Source organism: Tiliqua scincoides, chromosome 5, assembly GCF_035046505.1.
Source record: "Tiliqua scincoides isolate rTilSci1 chromosome 5, rTilSci1.hap2, whole genome shotgun sequence".
In the NCBI taxonomy this organism is placed as follows: Eukaryota; Metazoa; Chordata; class Lepidosauria; order Squamata; family Scincidae; genus Tiliqua; species Tiliqua scincoides.
Genome location: NC_089825.1, coordinates 121,073,572 through 121,088,385, shown reverse-complemented (window position 1 = coordinate 121,088,385; position 14,814 = coordinate 121,073,572). Strand labels below are relative to the sequence as shown.

Genomic DNA, 14,814 nt, shown 5'->3' with positions numbered 1-14,814 from the left:
ACACCCCAACAGCTTTGGCAGACATGTGGAGCACCTGCTACCGTTCTTCATCCATCGCCTAGGCAATAAGGGTTATTTTAAGGCGGTAGGGTGCACAGACAGTCTGGATGTGTGCGTGGGCATGTCTGACGGTTTTAAAGATGCAGAGGCTGGAACTGAAAACTCTGTCGTCATCTCATGGAGGAGCAGAACTTCTCTTGCCCCAGCTTCCCACAGTGCCCTCTACTGGGGCTCGAATAGCACAAGGGGTTTCAACACTGCAAAATCTGCACTGCTTGCAGAGTACATGCAGTAGCTCTCTCCTGAATCCCCTGCCCTGCTTAAGAGAAGCACAACGTTTAAAAAAAAAAAAAAGCATCCACGACAGTGTCGCTTCTTAGGGTCACACCAAATCCCTTCTCTCTCGCTCACCCCTCCCAGTGCATTAGCCAGCATGCCTGAGAAAATCAATTGTATTGCCTAGCAGACCCATGTAGTCATTGCACAGCAAGCAATCATCAAACTTATCTCCATGAAGTAGGACATCACTCCCTCATTTTGTTCTTGAAGTTGGTCATCTTACCCCTCCCCTGGTTTCACCGGTGGACTGTGGTAAGCTCCTCTCTCTCAGCATCAGTCCCTCCCAAAACAGGCCTGTCCATTAGGCCAGCTGAGGTGATTGCCTTAGATCAGCCATTTCCAACCACTGTGCCGTGGCACACTGGTGTGCTGTGAATGGTCCCCAGGTGTGCCGCAGGAATTTGAGAGAGGGTCATTTATCAATCGAACCATTGGAGGATGTGAGCCCCCGTTGACAGCAGTGTGCCTTGTCAATTGTCAAAAAGCTGATGGTGTGCCTTGACCGTTTTAGTGGCTTGCCAGTGTGCCGAGAGGTGAAAAAGGTTGAAAATCACTGCCTTAGATGGTAGACTGGTGGAGCTCAGGCACTCACCTTTGTTTGCTCCAGTGCTCTTCCTCCTCCTCCCACTCCCCTGAATTTGAAAAGAGGGGAAGCCCACCACTGTCCTTTCCTCCACACTTCCTCTTCTGCTCCATTCTCTTCTTCCTTTTCAAATCCAAGGAGGAGAAGGAGGAGCAGCAGCAGGATCTGGTGTGCCTCGGGAGGGGGGGGCAGCATTTGTTGCATTACCTTAGCCCCCGGGTGTGTGTGTTTTAACTTTATATGGTTGCTGTTGAAAGGATAAGCAACATAATCTATGTGAAGTGCTTTCAATGCTCTAAAAAGGGTGACATAAATCCAAAATACAATACCATTAAAATAAAAATTATTAATATGGATTAGATCAGTCCACCCAGAAGCACAAACAGGGTGCTTGTCTCTCCTTATTGCTCCCCTCTCATATTCCAATACAACAAGTCCTCACTGAAAGTCGTTTTGTTATAAAGTTGATGAGGGGGGAAAAGCTGATTAATAATACTGGTATTTAATAATACAGGTATTTCTATACCGCCTTTCTTGGTCCTCAGATTTCTCCTTAGACTTTATTCAAGGCAGTTTACATAGGCAGGCAATTTTTAAATCCCCGTAGGGATTTTTACAATTTGAAAGAAGGTTTCTGTCTTTCAAGAAACCACAACATTCAGATGTTTCTTTCTTGATCTGGTCGCACATTCCGGCCTCCATCCTCCCATGCTCAGAGCAGATGGAATAGCTCGGCTCAGCTTATCAGCTGCTTCAAGGTCGCACAGTGCCGGTGGCCTCGAACTGGCGACCTTCGGATGTTATCTTCAGGCAAATGGAGGCTCAGCCCTCTAGACCAGACCTCCTGCCCTGTCCTTTCCTCCTGTCCTGATTACTGGATGGGGCCACCATCTATGCATGTTCTTCCCATGTCTGCTTGGGTTTTCTCTGGCCTGGAACGCTCACATTTATTTCAGTGTTCAATGGGGTCTTTATTTAGAAGTTTGGTGACGTTTTTTGTGACCAGAAATATGCTATAGAAACTTAACTCTTGTTTACGTATATCAATCATGGCAAGATTGGTTTCATTATAAGTCATTTGCTTAAAGCTGCCGTTTCCAAGAACTTATCATCGTCTTTTAAGTGAGGACTTGCTGTATGTTCTTGCCTGTGACTTTGCCACCTCGCTCTGAAGTAGGCAGATATTCTTCCCCTCTTTACCCCACTGCCATCACCCCTCTTTCCTCCATTGTCTTGCCCCATTTTGATTTCCATGGTTCTTCAGGGCAAGGATCCTGTCCTCTTGTTCTTTGGAAAGTGTCATGCACAGTGATGACACTATATAAACCAAGGGGGATAACGCCAGCAACGGCATCTTTTTCATTCTCTTTGTGAAAGTGGAAGAGTAAAGGAAGAATTCATCTCAATGAAGAAATTTTGAATAAGCAGCCTATGAGAAGTGAATGCATCTCTGGTAGTTGAGAGCCAGTTTTTCGCTGCTCACCTTCCCTTTGGTTTGGCAGGAGGCTGCTTTTTTTTGCTTATTTGTGTCTTCATATGATAATATCAATAATATAATGGTAGCAGGCCTGGTTCAAGAAAGGACTCTTGGATTTCTGAAAGCGGAATGAGACCCAGCAGGTTGTCGGCATGAATACTGTATTCAAGTGAATCTTCCATCACAGTGGCTACTGTTCAAAACCAGGAAATATGGCATGGCTGTTGTTTTTCTGCAGGGTCTTGTGTTTGCTTGGTAACCCTCTGGGGCACTTCTTCTCAGATTGGCCGCTGTTGTCTGCCAAGTGGCAGAGATTCCCCCCCCCCCATAAAACTACTGTTTCAGATATAATTGAAGAAGACCCTGGGATATGAGAATCCAGGCCTGAAGAAGAAGTCAAATTTGTGGAGGACAAAGCTGCTATTTCAGGATATTCATCCAGGCAGCTACAAGCAGGCTGAAGCAACTGGTGTCACTGTCCCCCCTGCCCCAGGGAAGGGGGACAGAGCTGAAAACTCAGCACATGCTGACCAAGGAAACCCATTGAGTTAGCATGGAGGACAGCTGTTTTGGAGACTGCAGTGTAGAGGGATGGCAGTGGAGGGAGTGGACCGGTAGGGAGCACAGCACTTCAGAGACTGAGGCTGCAATCCTAACCTCACTTTCCTGGGAGTAAGTCCCATTGAACACAATAGGACTTACTTCTGAGTAGGCCTGGTTAGGCTTGCGCCCTGAGATGTAGGCTGCGTACAACTCTGGTGCTGCTGGGAAGTGGACCAGCCGGAATGCTCCTTCCTTTTTGTATGTGCTGCTTTATTAATCAGTTTCCGAGTGCAGGGTGTGCCTTCGGCCTGAGAAGCTTGCAGTGAAACCTTACGGCAGGGGTGCCCAAACCCTGGCTCTGGGACCACTTGTGACCCTCGAGGACTCCCAATGTGGCCACAGGGAGCTCCCAGTCTCCAATGAGCCTCTGGCCCTCCAGAGACTTGCTGGAGCCCATGCTGGCCTGACACAATTGTTCTCAGCATGACAGCCAACTGTTCAACCTCTCGCGTGAGCTGTGGGACGAGGGCTCCTCCACTGCTTGCTGTTTCGCGTCTGTGATGCAGCAGTGGCAGCAAAGGAAAGGCCGGCCTTGCTTTGTGCAAGGCCTTTTATAGGCCCTGAGCTATTGCAAGACCTTCATTCATTCATATAAGTTCCATCTCTAATATATTCATTTATGTAAATTGATTCCAATTTGAAATGTAAATTAGTTCTTTTTTCCCCTGGCCCCTGACTTAGTGTCAGAGAGATGATGTGGCCCTCCTGCCAAAAAGTTTGGACACCCCCGCCTTACGGTAAGTGATATCAAGTTGCTATCCTAGCAACAAGTCGGCACAATTTTTGTGCTTCAGAACTAATGTGGCAGCCTCTCTAAGCACATAAACAACAGGAGTTTTACATTTGGGGAAATGATGATGATGGTGATGACTATAGTAGCAGTAATTTCTCTAGCCTTCCTAATGATGCCTTGCAAATCACAAATGCAAGCAGTGAAGGTGTGAAGAGTGGCATTGTGGGTAGGAAACCTAAGTGTCAGGGCCAGGAGGGGGAAGCATACAGTTCCTAATCACGGTTGCGAACTTGGCCTCTGTACCACCCAGGACACAGAATCCCAAAATGGCGGAAAAGAAACTTATCTCTGTTACGGAGCCTTGAGCGATGTCTACTAGCCCTCCCAAAGCTAGTGTTTAACAGCCCTCCAGAGGTCTCAGAAGGCTTTCGGAGGGCTTGTGGACACAACATGGAGCCTGGGATACAACGTGGAGCTAGTGGACACAACCTGGGCTTCAGAGGGCGGGCGGAGGCTGCAGTGGCAGTGCAGTAGGTGTGGTGGTGTGGACCCCACAAGCCTCACTGGGGTGGCTCCCCAGGGCTTTTGCCCCCCAAGACCGCCACTGCCTAACAACCTAGCTAATGGCGGGCCTGTTAATTAAAAGTGATGATACATAATAATTATTACTTTGAAACACAGGGGCCCAATGCAAAAGCAATGTTGCCCACTCCCCAAATCCCCCTACATGCTCACATGCACCCTCTCCTTTCTCACACATGGTGAAACCATGCATTTCAACCATGCCTAGGACTATAGCTCTCTTGAAGGAAGTAGAGGTTCAGACAGTATTTCTCTTTGTCAACAGTCTTGGCGTGAGGCCTAGAACCAGGGCACTGATGGACTTGCAATTGTTCTGCAATTCACTTAAGCTATTATTTGCAATCTTGGTTTGAAAACTAGGTTTGCAAGCTGTCCTTTGAGCCTGATTCATGGAAATGTCAGTACAAACAAACATGAACATTGCATAATGACTGGCTCCAAAAATGAAAGGGAGAGGAATTAGCCATCCACCCAGCCCATGTAGCACAACAATGAATCCCCCTTTTCAAAATCCCCTGGCTGTACACTATGCAATCTATTCCAGTAAGCATACCAAACCAGTAGGTTGATCTCAAATGGTAAATACAGCTTCATCATCAAGAAGTCCATAGTTCTGGCCCTTTTGCTTCAATAACAATCTCCCCTGAAAAATGTTTTCATTAGACTTTATTTGAAAGGTAGATTCCAGTAAAAATCCATGCATTTTTGTCGCTATTATGACAGACTGATGCTTCTGTTTGCTTATTTTGTTCTCCCCCCCCCTTCTTTATTCATTAGTAAGTAGCACAATCACTGGATTTTGCCAATTTTTTTCCTAGTATTTTTAATTGTCTTATTCTGAAATACGAAACTCACTTTATACAGAAAACTTGGCACAGATTATGCTTTCCTGTTGAACTGTATTCTCGTTCTCTCTTTGTACATTTTTAGCATCCACTTTTGTCTCTAAAGATTTTTTTTAAAGTTTTGATCCTCTCATTGCCACGGAAAGCTAAGAAAGAAAAAAAAACCCACTGTTTCCTACATAATTCTACCTCTTCCACCAAATTATATACTTTCATTGAAACAAATGAGGAATTAAAAAAAACCCTACTTCTTAAAAGGCTAGAGGAAACAGTAAAGAGACAATAACAGTTTCTAACTTTTTCAAGCATGGCTTTTCCATAGAATTAGTTATTGAGAGAAGAGAGTACAATATGTCTCCAGTACACCTCTTGGTAATATTTCTGGTATACAAACAGTTCTCTTATAATTGGATCCATCAAAAAAAGCTATTCTGGAACCAGTCCTATGTGTACATTGTTTTGTGGTCTCTGACCAATTATTCATATACCATCAAGCATGCTGTTTTTCTGCAGGAGGAACCTTTGCATACAAACTTTAAAGTTTTTGATACAACAATATGTTTAAATCAAAACGTATTGTACTCAAGAGCTCTGGAAATTTGTAGCAATTTGTCCTGAATTCTACTACCAGAGAATTCCAAACTAAAATTCTGTGATCAGAATTAAGCTAGTTGATTCAATACAGTGACACTATGCATTTTTAATCAGGATTACAACCCACAGCATCTAGTTGGACTCCTTTCCTAATAAGCATATTTAACAACTGTATAGCACTTTCTGAGCATGCGAAGTACTTCGCATTATTATCTTGATGTAGCCCTCACAACCACAACCTTGTAGGGTAAGCCAGTATTATGATGCCTGTATTGCAGCTGAGAAGCTGAGCATGAGGGGAAATGACCAGCCTAAGGAAACTCACAGCACAATCCTACACAAGTCTACCCCATTGGGTTCTATGGAACGTATTTCCAGATCAATGTGCGCTGATTTGCAGCCCTCACGAGTGGGTGGCAGAGGTCAGATTTGAACCTGGCAAGTCCTGATTCATTTCTACATTCACTACACTCTGCTTTAGAGTGATAGGTTGTAGGCTTCGGGCCCAATCCTATGCACTGCGCACCGGCTCACTGCTGGTGCGCTCTGTCGCAAATGTGCCATAAAGCAAGTTTGTGAGGTTTAGCATCGGCCAAGCGCTGGAGCCAGCTGGCACTGGGCTAGCACTGGGGGATAGCCGGTACTCCGATGTTCAGTGGTCCCCCAAACCGCCGAGTGGCGAAGAGGTAGGTGGAGGAGTGGAGGGAAGCGGGGAAAAGACTTTCCGGGACAGGGAGAAGCGGATGGAGGCTGGGTGGAGGGCAGGGAGGAAGCGTGGCAGGGGAGGGAGCGGGGCAGATGGAGGGTGGGACCGGTGGAACTCACCTCCACCAGATCCTGAGCTCCGTGTCAGGTCGTGTGGCCCGACATGGAGCTCTTTGATTCTGCGCCAGCCCAACGATTGCCACAGAATTGAGTAGCCCCATTGTGGGGCTTCTTATCTTTCCCCTTCTCTTGAGGAGCCACCTACCCAGTTGTGTGCAGCCCAACTGCAGCTACCCAGTTGTGTGTTGGATGCTGCAGCAGCCATTTTCGGTGCCATGGGAGCCCTGCGCTTCGGGCAGCTCACGATTGAGCTGCCTGTAATTTGGTTATAGATTTTAACAGTATATTTCTTTTTGCAGAATGTGGAACATTCTGTTTGGATTTTTTCTTCTTCTTATCCATGGAAGGACAAGGATTGGCATTTTGATGTCTCAATCTTTTAATTTTACATTAAACTTTGGATTTCACTCCGCCCCAAATTAAATTGTGAGCCTTTCAAGGACAGCAATCCATTTGATTTATTGTAACCCTCCTTGAGTTGAGGTTTCAGGGTGGCTATAAACAGTGCCAGGGCCAGTTTGTTGTGAGCCTTGGAGCAAAGGCCTGCCCTAGGTCCCTCATGGTACCTGTGACCTGCTCCCCAGTGATGTACGTATGAAGCACTACCACTGCTACCAGTACTGAAAGCATTCAGGGATTGATTTGCCTGGTTGGACCCTCTGATGGGCATGGCCAGTGCCCCATTTAGACACCTTCTGATGCTACCCCTGGCTGTACAAACAAAAACACTGGAATGATCTCATATCCACTGCCAGTGCATTTAGACAGACTTGGTACTAATGCAACTTCTACCATGGCCTTGGATGCTGTTATTCTGTTGTTATAAACTGCCTTGAGCACAGCTCTTGTGGAAAGGTAGTATACCTTTGGTACGCCTATAAATGGAACAGTTGCTTGTTGGGACCCAAATATAGCTTTAAATAAAGTACTGTGGAGAATATTTGTTTTCTTTTTAATGCGAAAGAGGGCCATAATATCCGCATGGGGCAACATGGGATTCTGCTGCATGCAAATAACAAAGGGAAACTATGTGAACTGCCAGTGAGGATCTGCAGATCCATTTCTTCATGCTCAAGGTAAAAAAAAAATAGAATGAAGTGATGGACGGCTTACTGGGACCAGAAACATCCTGTTTCATAAAAGTGGTTGCCCCTGACCACGAATGAGTTCTGCTGAGAAAACAGTAATTGGCCATGAAATTCCCATTACTAACCAAAATTCCCATAAACTTAACCAAATTTTAAGAAAACATCACAATCATATTGTCAGTCTCCTTGATATGTCTCTCTGTGTTTGTGTGTGTGTATCTCTCTCTCTCTCTCTCTCTCTCTCTCTGTGTGTATATATATATATATATATTTATATAACTATAATACATGTAAAAATTCTCCCTAGGAAGCTGATTCAGGGGTAGGAAGGGATGTGATCCAACTGTCACTTTGTTCGTTTTAAACATCTTCCATATCCATATCTATCTATAGATATATAGATGTAGACATAGATATATATGTATAGGATGGACAACACAAACAAATTAAGTCAATAATGGTGCTTGAATATCCTTTCAAAATGGGCGAGGGATACCGATATATAAACAGCAGGGACCCCTCCACCCCAGAGGCAGCTTCATCTCAGGAAGAGCTATGGCTCAGTGTTGGAGATGGGCCGAAAACCAAAAAAGACTTCCATCAGTCAAAGGATGTATTTAGCAGAAGATGCAGCAAAGCCTAGTGGATTAGAAATACTTCTGACCACCACCAGGGGGCGGCCAGTCCTTTTAGATTTTCAAACCCTCCCCCCTTTTAACTTTCCTGGCACTGAGTTTTGGCACAAACTTTTGTCAGCCCTTAATTAAGCTGCAGTGGAGGAGCAGAGAGGGTTCCCTTATACCCAGCAAGGAACAAAACACCCTCTTGATCCACACTGCACCCCCAAATTTGGCACAGCATGCTGTGGAAGCCATCTTGGAGAAGACGTATGGACTGAGGAGCCTGGGCTTTTCATCAGGATGCTTCACTTTCAGCCAGAAGAACCCAATTCCTCGCTTGTAGGATCCAGGAATTCTGGCTGTCCATTAGAGATCTTAGCCAAGTAGGCAAAGACCTACCCTCCTCCCCCAAGCACTGCTAAAAACACAACAGCATCGTCCGTTCTTCTGTAGCCCAGTGTGGAAAATATCGATTTTGGTTGTCCTGAAGGTGCCTGCTTGAAAGGACAAGGGTGATCTTCAATTTATTTTGCTTAAAGGGGATAGTATGAATAGTTGATCCCTTCTGTGTCTTTCACAAAAGCTCCTTCTTGAAATTAGTCCACCTCTTTCTCAGAAGGTGTGAAATGTGAGTACAGGTCCCATTGGAGATGGGCAGAACAGGTGATGCAAGTTCATGGGTGGATGGATGGATAGAAAGAGGAAGGAAGGAAAAAAGGGAAGAAGTATGAATGGATGGTTTGCTCGCTTCACAACATCATGACTCTCCTGTAATACATTGAGCTGTGCCTTCTATTCGGCTTTCCTTTCTAGGCCCTCTCCTCTCTTAGCTACGTCCCTACACCGGTGTTGTCTTCCTGTTGAGCGTGTTGGTGTTGGAGGAAGCATCTTTCCCTAGGGTGCCGGTTGCCCCCGCTACGCCAGGCCCAGTCACTGTGACAGTGACGCCAGGGTCCTTGGGGAAAGTGTTGTGCAACTGCAAGAACCCACTGCCAGTACCAGCTGCAGCTGATGGCGCTGCACCCGTTGAGGCTGTTTCGCTGGCACCACCGTAGAGCGAACTGACATTGGCTTTGGAGGGGTCCCTTGATAGTGTATACATGGAGATGTCGGTGGAAGGGAAGCCCTTGAGACCCACTGGTGAGGTTTCTCGAGACTGTGATGGCTCGGTGGAGCGGGAGCTGGAGCGTGACCGGCGGCGGTATCGGAAACGGTAGCTGGGCAGGCGCAAGATGGCAGAAGATGAGGAAGAAGGGTTTTTCAGCAGCTCTGTACGGCTCTTGCAGTGGGCTTCGCGGTTCTTCTCTATATATATGTTGACTGCCAGGACCCCAATCATCTCTGCCAGAATGAAGGAAAGGCCACCAAAGTAGAAAGACCAGCCATAAGAATAGTGGCTTTTCTTCTCATCGTCACGCTTTGTGCCGGGGTCTCCAGCATTGGCTGAGATGTAGACAATGACACCAATGATATTGCTGAGACCTGAGGTGTGAAAAGAAAGGACAAGGAGATGAGAGAGATTATGGGGATGGACCGATAAAAGATAGAGCGGAGAGGGGAATGATCATCCTGAAAGATACGCTCAAGAAAGGTGGAAGTGGAAGAAAATAGTATCAAGGGGTTAGTGAATATGTTCTAAGAAGAGCCTTGCTAGATCAGATGAAAGGAAGGTCCATCTAACCCAGCTGTTAGAAACTGGGCACAACACTTTGTGCAGGATCCTGGAGGGGGGAGTGTATTAACCAGGAGGTAGATGACTAGGAGGCTACCTGTCCCAGACCTTTGTTCTTGTCCCCTACGACCTATGGAGGTGCCCCCACATTGCAGCCTGCCTCCGAGGCAGGACCTCACCCAAAGCCGTGCAAGGGTCTCGGCAGGGCTATCACCCAGCTGACTGGCACTGCAGATGGGCTGCTGCACCCTTGGGGTTCACCCCGCACCATTGCCAGCGTGCTCCAGCCAACAGAAGGCACAGCAGGGAGGGGGCCAATCCCCTTCATCCCTCTGGGGTGGTCCACCCGGTGACACCCAGAAGATTGATCAGGCCCAGAAAGGGGGTCAGGATTTGGTGTGTGCTGCCACCGCTGCTGATGCTGCCAGCTCCTGGGTCTGATCCGCCCTCTTCCCTGGCCCATTACTGCCCCATCACTGCCCCATTCTCACTGGCGGTCCTGAGGGGAGTCGGGGGCAAAAACCTCAGGACGCCATGCTTGTGGCGGCACCACCACTGTGTCCCCCGCACCATAACCCACCTGCCCTCAGTGGCTCTTCTGAGGGCCAGAGAGGCCCTGCACAGAAGCTCTGAGGCCTCCGGAGGGCCATTAAACAATACTTCCAGTTTTCAGTACCTCAGAAGGCTTTTGGAGGGCCAGGGGGATGTTGCGCAAGGTTATGGAACAGGGGTGCCCAAACCCCGGCCCTGGGGCCACTTGTGGCCCTCGAGGTCTCTCAATGCGGCCCTCAGGGAGCCCCCAGTCTCCAATGAGCCTCTGGCCCTCCGGAGATTTGTTGGAGCCCGCACTGGCCCAACGCAACTGCTCTCAGCGTGAGGGCGACTGTTCGACCTCTTGCGTGAGCTGAGGGCTTCCTACACTGCTTGCTGTTTCACGTCTGTGAAAGGAAAGGCCTTTCACAGCAGCAAAGGAAAGGCCAGCCTTGCTTTGTGCAAGGCCTTTTATAGGCCTTGAACTATTGCAAGACCTTCATTCATTCATATAAGTTCCATCTCTAATATATTCATTTGTGTAAATTTATTCAAATTTTAAATGTAAATTAATTCCTGTTTCCCCCGGCTCCCAACACAGTGTCAGAGAGATGATGTGGCCCTCCTGCCAAAAACATTGGACACCCCTGTTATGGAACTTACCCGTAAGCCTCCACTTGGGGGAGCAGCATTTTGTGGTCCTGTGTCCAGCATTTTGTGGTCCTGTGTCCCGGCTGGCACGTTCTGGCTGTTCTACCCATCCCTCCCCTGTTCCACCAACCCCACCCTGTTCAGTCCCTTCCTGTCTCCCTCCATGCTTAATCGGGTCTCTGTGGGTCAGCTGATGTTGGCCTCCCCATCGTGGGGCCCACTGCACTCATCAGCGGAGGCTGCTTTGCAGCTACTAGTTACACTGGTGGAGGAGGGGGTTAGGACTGGGGCATAAATTGAGCAAAGATCTTGGCAATTTCAAACTCGGAACAAGAGCCACATTCTGTACTTTGAGGAGCATGAGAAAGCTAACAAGCACTAAACTGTCATAGATGGCCTGCCAAAAGCAGGTGACCTAGAACGGCTCGTGTACATGCCAGTTTACAGTGACAGCCTGTCCAGAGGCTTGTCACAGAGACAGACAAACCAGGAAGGTGCAGAGATCAGTGAAGGAGAAGGGAAAACTGATGGGAAAAAAGAGCTGAATGCTGCCCTCCTCTAGCTATGCTACTGAACTAGAGCTGCACGAGGCTGGCACAATCAGAGAATGGTAGTGCACACATCAAGCTCATTGATGTGAAGTACAACGGTGTGTGACCTGCATGAACAAGGGCTTATTGAGATGGTCTACTAGGCGACGGATTGGGGGATCTTCCTAGATAGTAAAGGATTCTCAGGTGCTGGAACGCCTCCTGCCCCAACAGCTGGCTATTGGCACTTCTCCAAAGGAGGGGATACAGAGGCTTCTTGTTCAGGCTGGAGCCTTCCCTGAGCAATTATTGTCTTTCTTGATTCTCTCTCTTGGCTTGGCCTTTGATTCCAGCCTCCCTGCTTGACGCTTTGGCTCTGACTCTTGGCTACTATTTCATGGCCATCTGCAGCTCAGTTCTAATAGCACACTTGGTTGAAGAGAAGGATGGGCTAAGGTGTGGTTAGTGATACAGAAATGGATACAGTTGGATGCGGATGGTGAAATAAGAAGGAAGTGGAGAAGGTGGTGGAGGAGATGGACTGATGTTGAGAGAAAGGAAGCTGGATAGATGGAAAGGGGAGCAGATAGTTGAGAAAAAGGATGGAGGAAAGACAATGAAGCTGTCGTACATCTGAACCTTCCTAACTATAAACCACAGTTATCTATGAACCTAGCTCCTTCCAGCTGAGTCAGACCCCTTGTCCATTTATTCATGTACTGCTCACTCATGCAGTGGCTCTGCAGGGACTCCAACAGAGACTTTTCCTAGTCCTGTGCCCTACCTGGGACTGCCAAGGACCTGTGACCTTCTCTATGCATGTGCTTCACCACTGAGCCTTTTCTGTGTGTGTGAGGAATGGATACTCAACAGATATGAAGGGAATGGAGGGGACTGTAGAGGTAGATGGCTGTGAAAGCACTGGTGGAGGCATGGAGTGGCAGAGGTAAGGAGGGAGGGAAGAGATGGTGGGTGGATAGAAAAAAAACAGACTGAAGAATAGTTACCAGATTGACTAACAAGCCAACCACACGCTTCACCATGCTACAGAGCCAGAACGGGATGATTTGTCTCGGCTTTACCACGCGACATACCTGCAGCAACAAATAGAATTCCAGCCCCTAGGATAATGTTGCGCTTGGACTTGTAGACACGGCTGGCAGCCACGCAGAATCCTCCCAGCAGTAGCAGGATAGCGCTTAGAATGGGGAAGATGCTTGAGGCTCGTACCACACCTGCAAGGAAATGAGGCGGTGGCAGATTAGAATGCAGGCAATCCCAAATGCCGGAGAGTAGAACTGCGTAATCAGGCACCACTCTTGCTGCATTTACCATTTCAGACTGCAGGTTTGAATTAGGTCCCCCGTAAACAAACAAAACATAAACTGTATCTGCAGGTGGAAACATAGCATGTCAGGGAGAAGGGTTTGGGGATAGTCTTCCTAGTTTTATCCGTGCAGGTTGCAGTTTTTTTTTTAAATAGGGAGGCATACAATTCTGGAACGTCCTAGTCAAGTGAGAATTGCATTGATTCTGCTGATGGCAGGCTTCAGACAGTTGCAGTTAAATATGTTTCATTGCATCTCAAGCAGGGATGGGCACTTGACTCATGGTGACTCAGCCTGAGTCACCCAAAAATGTGTTTCTGGACAACTCACGTTGACTTGAGTCGTGGATGTTGCTGACCCTGATTTGACTTGTGACTCGGGGCCAATGACTCTAAAAATTAGTTGGGACTTGCAGTTGGCACACCTCTGCCTATCTCTCCTCATGCAGAGAATGGGACTTCTGGCCGTGCAAGGCCCAGATGAAATTGGATCCTTAGCCAAGGAGGCCCTGTTAAAATCTCTAGGTTTATTCTTAGTAGTCACCTGGAGACTGATGGGACTCCATCAGTCTGAATGGAGACTCCAGTCACCTGGAGATTGCTGGGACTCCAGGCCAATCTTGAGGGGTTGGCATTCCTGTGCGTGTGGGAAAACTGAGTTCACCCCATAGCAGAAAATCCCACAGATACTCCTTTGTATGAGCTGTGCAAACTCCATCTAAAGCCTGGAACCTGCTCCCAGAATCCTTTGCAATGTGCAGCATTTGTGAGAGGTGAGTGGGTCCCCCAGCATGGAAGCTGACATGGAAAATGCTCTCCAGATTTGAAAAATATTGTTCTAGATCAGTTGACATGAATAAGGCCTTAACGCTCTGAAAGGGAAGGGGGGGGCACAAGGTACGTCACGGTGATCACCCAAAACTCTTGAGCTGGCCTGGGATCTGCCCATGGAACACTTGGTTCACATCTGTTTAATTTGCTGCCCTCTTTTTTCTTTCCCTAGGAATTTCATAGCTTGTTTACATTTTTAACAAACCATCCAAAGAAAGCAACACTTACACTTTATATCAGCACTACGAAAAGGGCATATATACTTGAATAAAGGAACATGAAAGACATTGTCCCCTGAAACAATCTGAGAGATCAAAAATTGTTGAATGTTCTGTGACAACAGGACACGAGGTGGGCTTTGAACAAACGGAAGTGTTGTCTAGCACTGTTCGTTACCCAACGCGCTTGTACAGAGAGGCAATAGAAATATGCAAACACCAAAATGATATGAACAGAAGAGACCGTGAGAGTAAGTGATGTGTGGTTGCTGGCCCTAAGAATGTTACTACACCAAGGAATCCGTCACTGTCAACGGTCAGATTCTTTAATGCTGTAGGTATCATCCTAAACCTACAGAGAAGAACAGCTGCGTGTTGGGCTCCAGTTCTTGAGGGAGTCATTAAAAACTGCAGCCTCTGACGAAGCCCACCAAAGCAGTGGGTGAAGTGTTAGGATTTTGTTTTAAAAATTTAGACCGTGGCTCATAGCCAGAAAAACTTTTCACGGTTTTAACAACACTTAAACCTTGCTATAATCCTGAGATAAAGATGGTCTACCTTTCAGCGTTTCACCGATGAAAACAGGGACAAGCTTGTAACACTCTTGCACTTGTAGGAGGGATGGCTGCCTGCACAGATTGGTGAGAAGCCTACTCTACCTGCTGGGCACTGAATTCATTTACTCTCTGTAATAGCTTGTCCTTCACGGATATAAAAGCCAAGCATGTATTTGTTCTGTTGGGTTAAAGATGTATTACGAAAAAA

At 47.2% G+C, this 14,814-nt stretch overlaps 2 protein-coding genes across 3 annotated transcripts in view; one reads left to right on the top strand and one right to left on the bottom strand.

The window, feature by feature from the left end:
- Positions 1-4,331: 4,331 nt before the first annotated feature.
- The window catches only part of TNNT1 (troponin T1, slow skeletal type), a 504,690-nt gene continuing 494,207 nt past the window's right edge, over positions 4,332-14,814 (top strand). Inside the window, exon 1 of the mRNA XM_066627288.1 lies at positions 4,332-4,335. The gene's annotated coding sequence lies outside the window, so the exon portion shown is untranslated. The remainder of the gene's footprint in view (positions 4,336-14,814) is intronic.
- The window catches only part of CACNG8 (calcium voltage-gated channel auxiliary subunit gamma 8), a 23,020-nt gene continuing 17,333 nt past the window's right edge, over positions 9,128-14,814 (bottom strand). Inside the window, exons 3-5 of one of the 2 annotated variants that reach the window (XM_066628629.1) lie at positions 12,768-12,908; positions 9,337-9,771; positions 9,128-9,297 (exon numbers count right to left, since the gene is read on the bottom strand). In XM_066628629.1, coding sequence (XP_066484726.1) covers positions 9,128-9,297; positions 9,337-9,771; positions 12,768-12,908 — 746 coding nt within the window. Of the gene's footprint in view, positions 9,772-12,767; positions 12,909-14,814 lie in introns of both variants that reach the window. The other variant, XM_066628628.1, reaches the window with a different exon arrangement.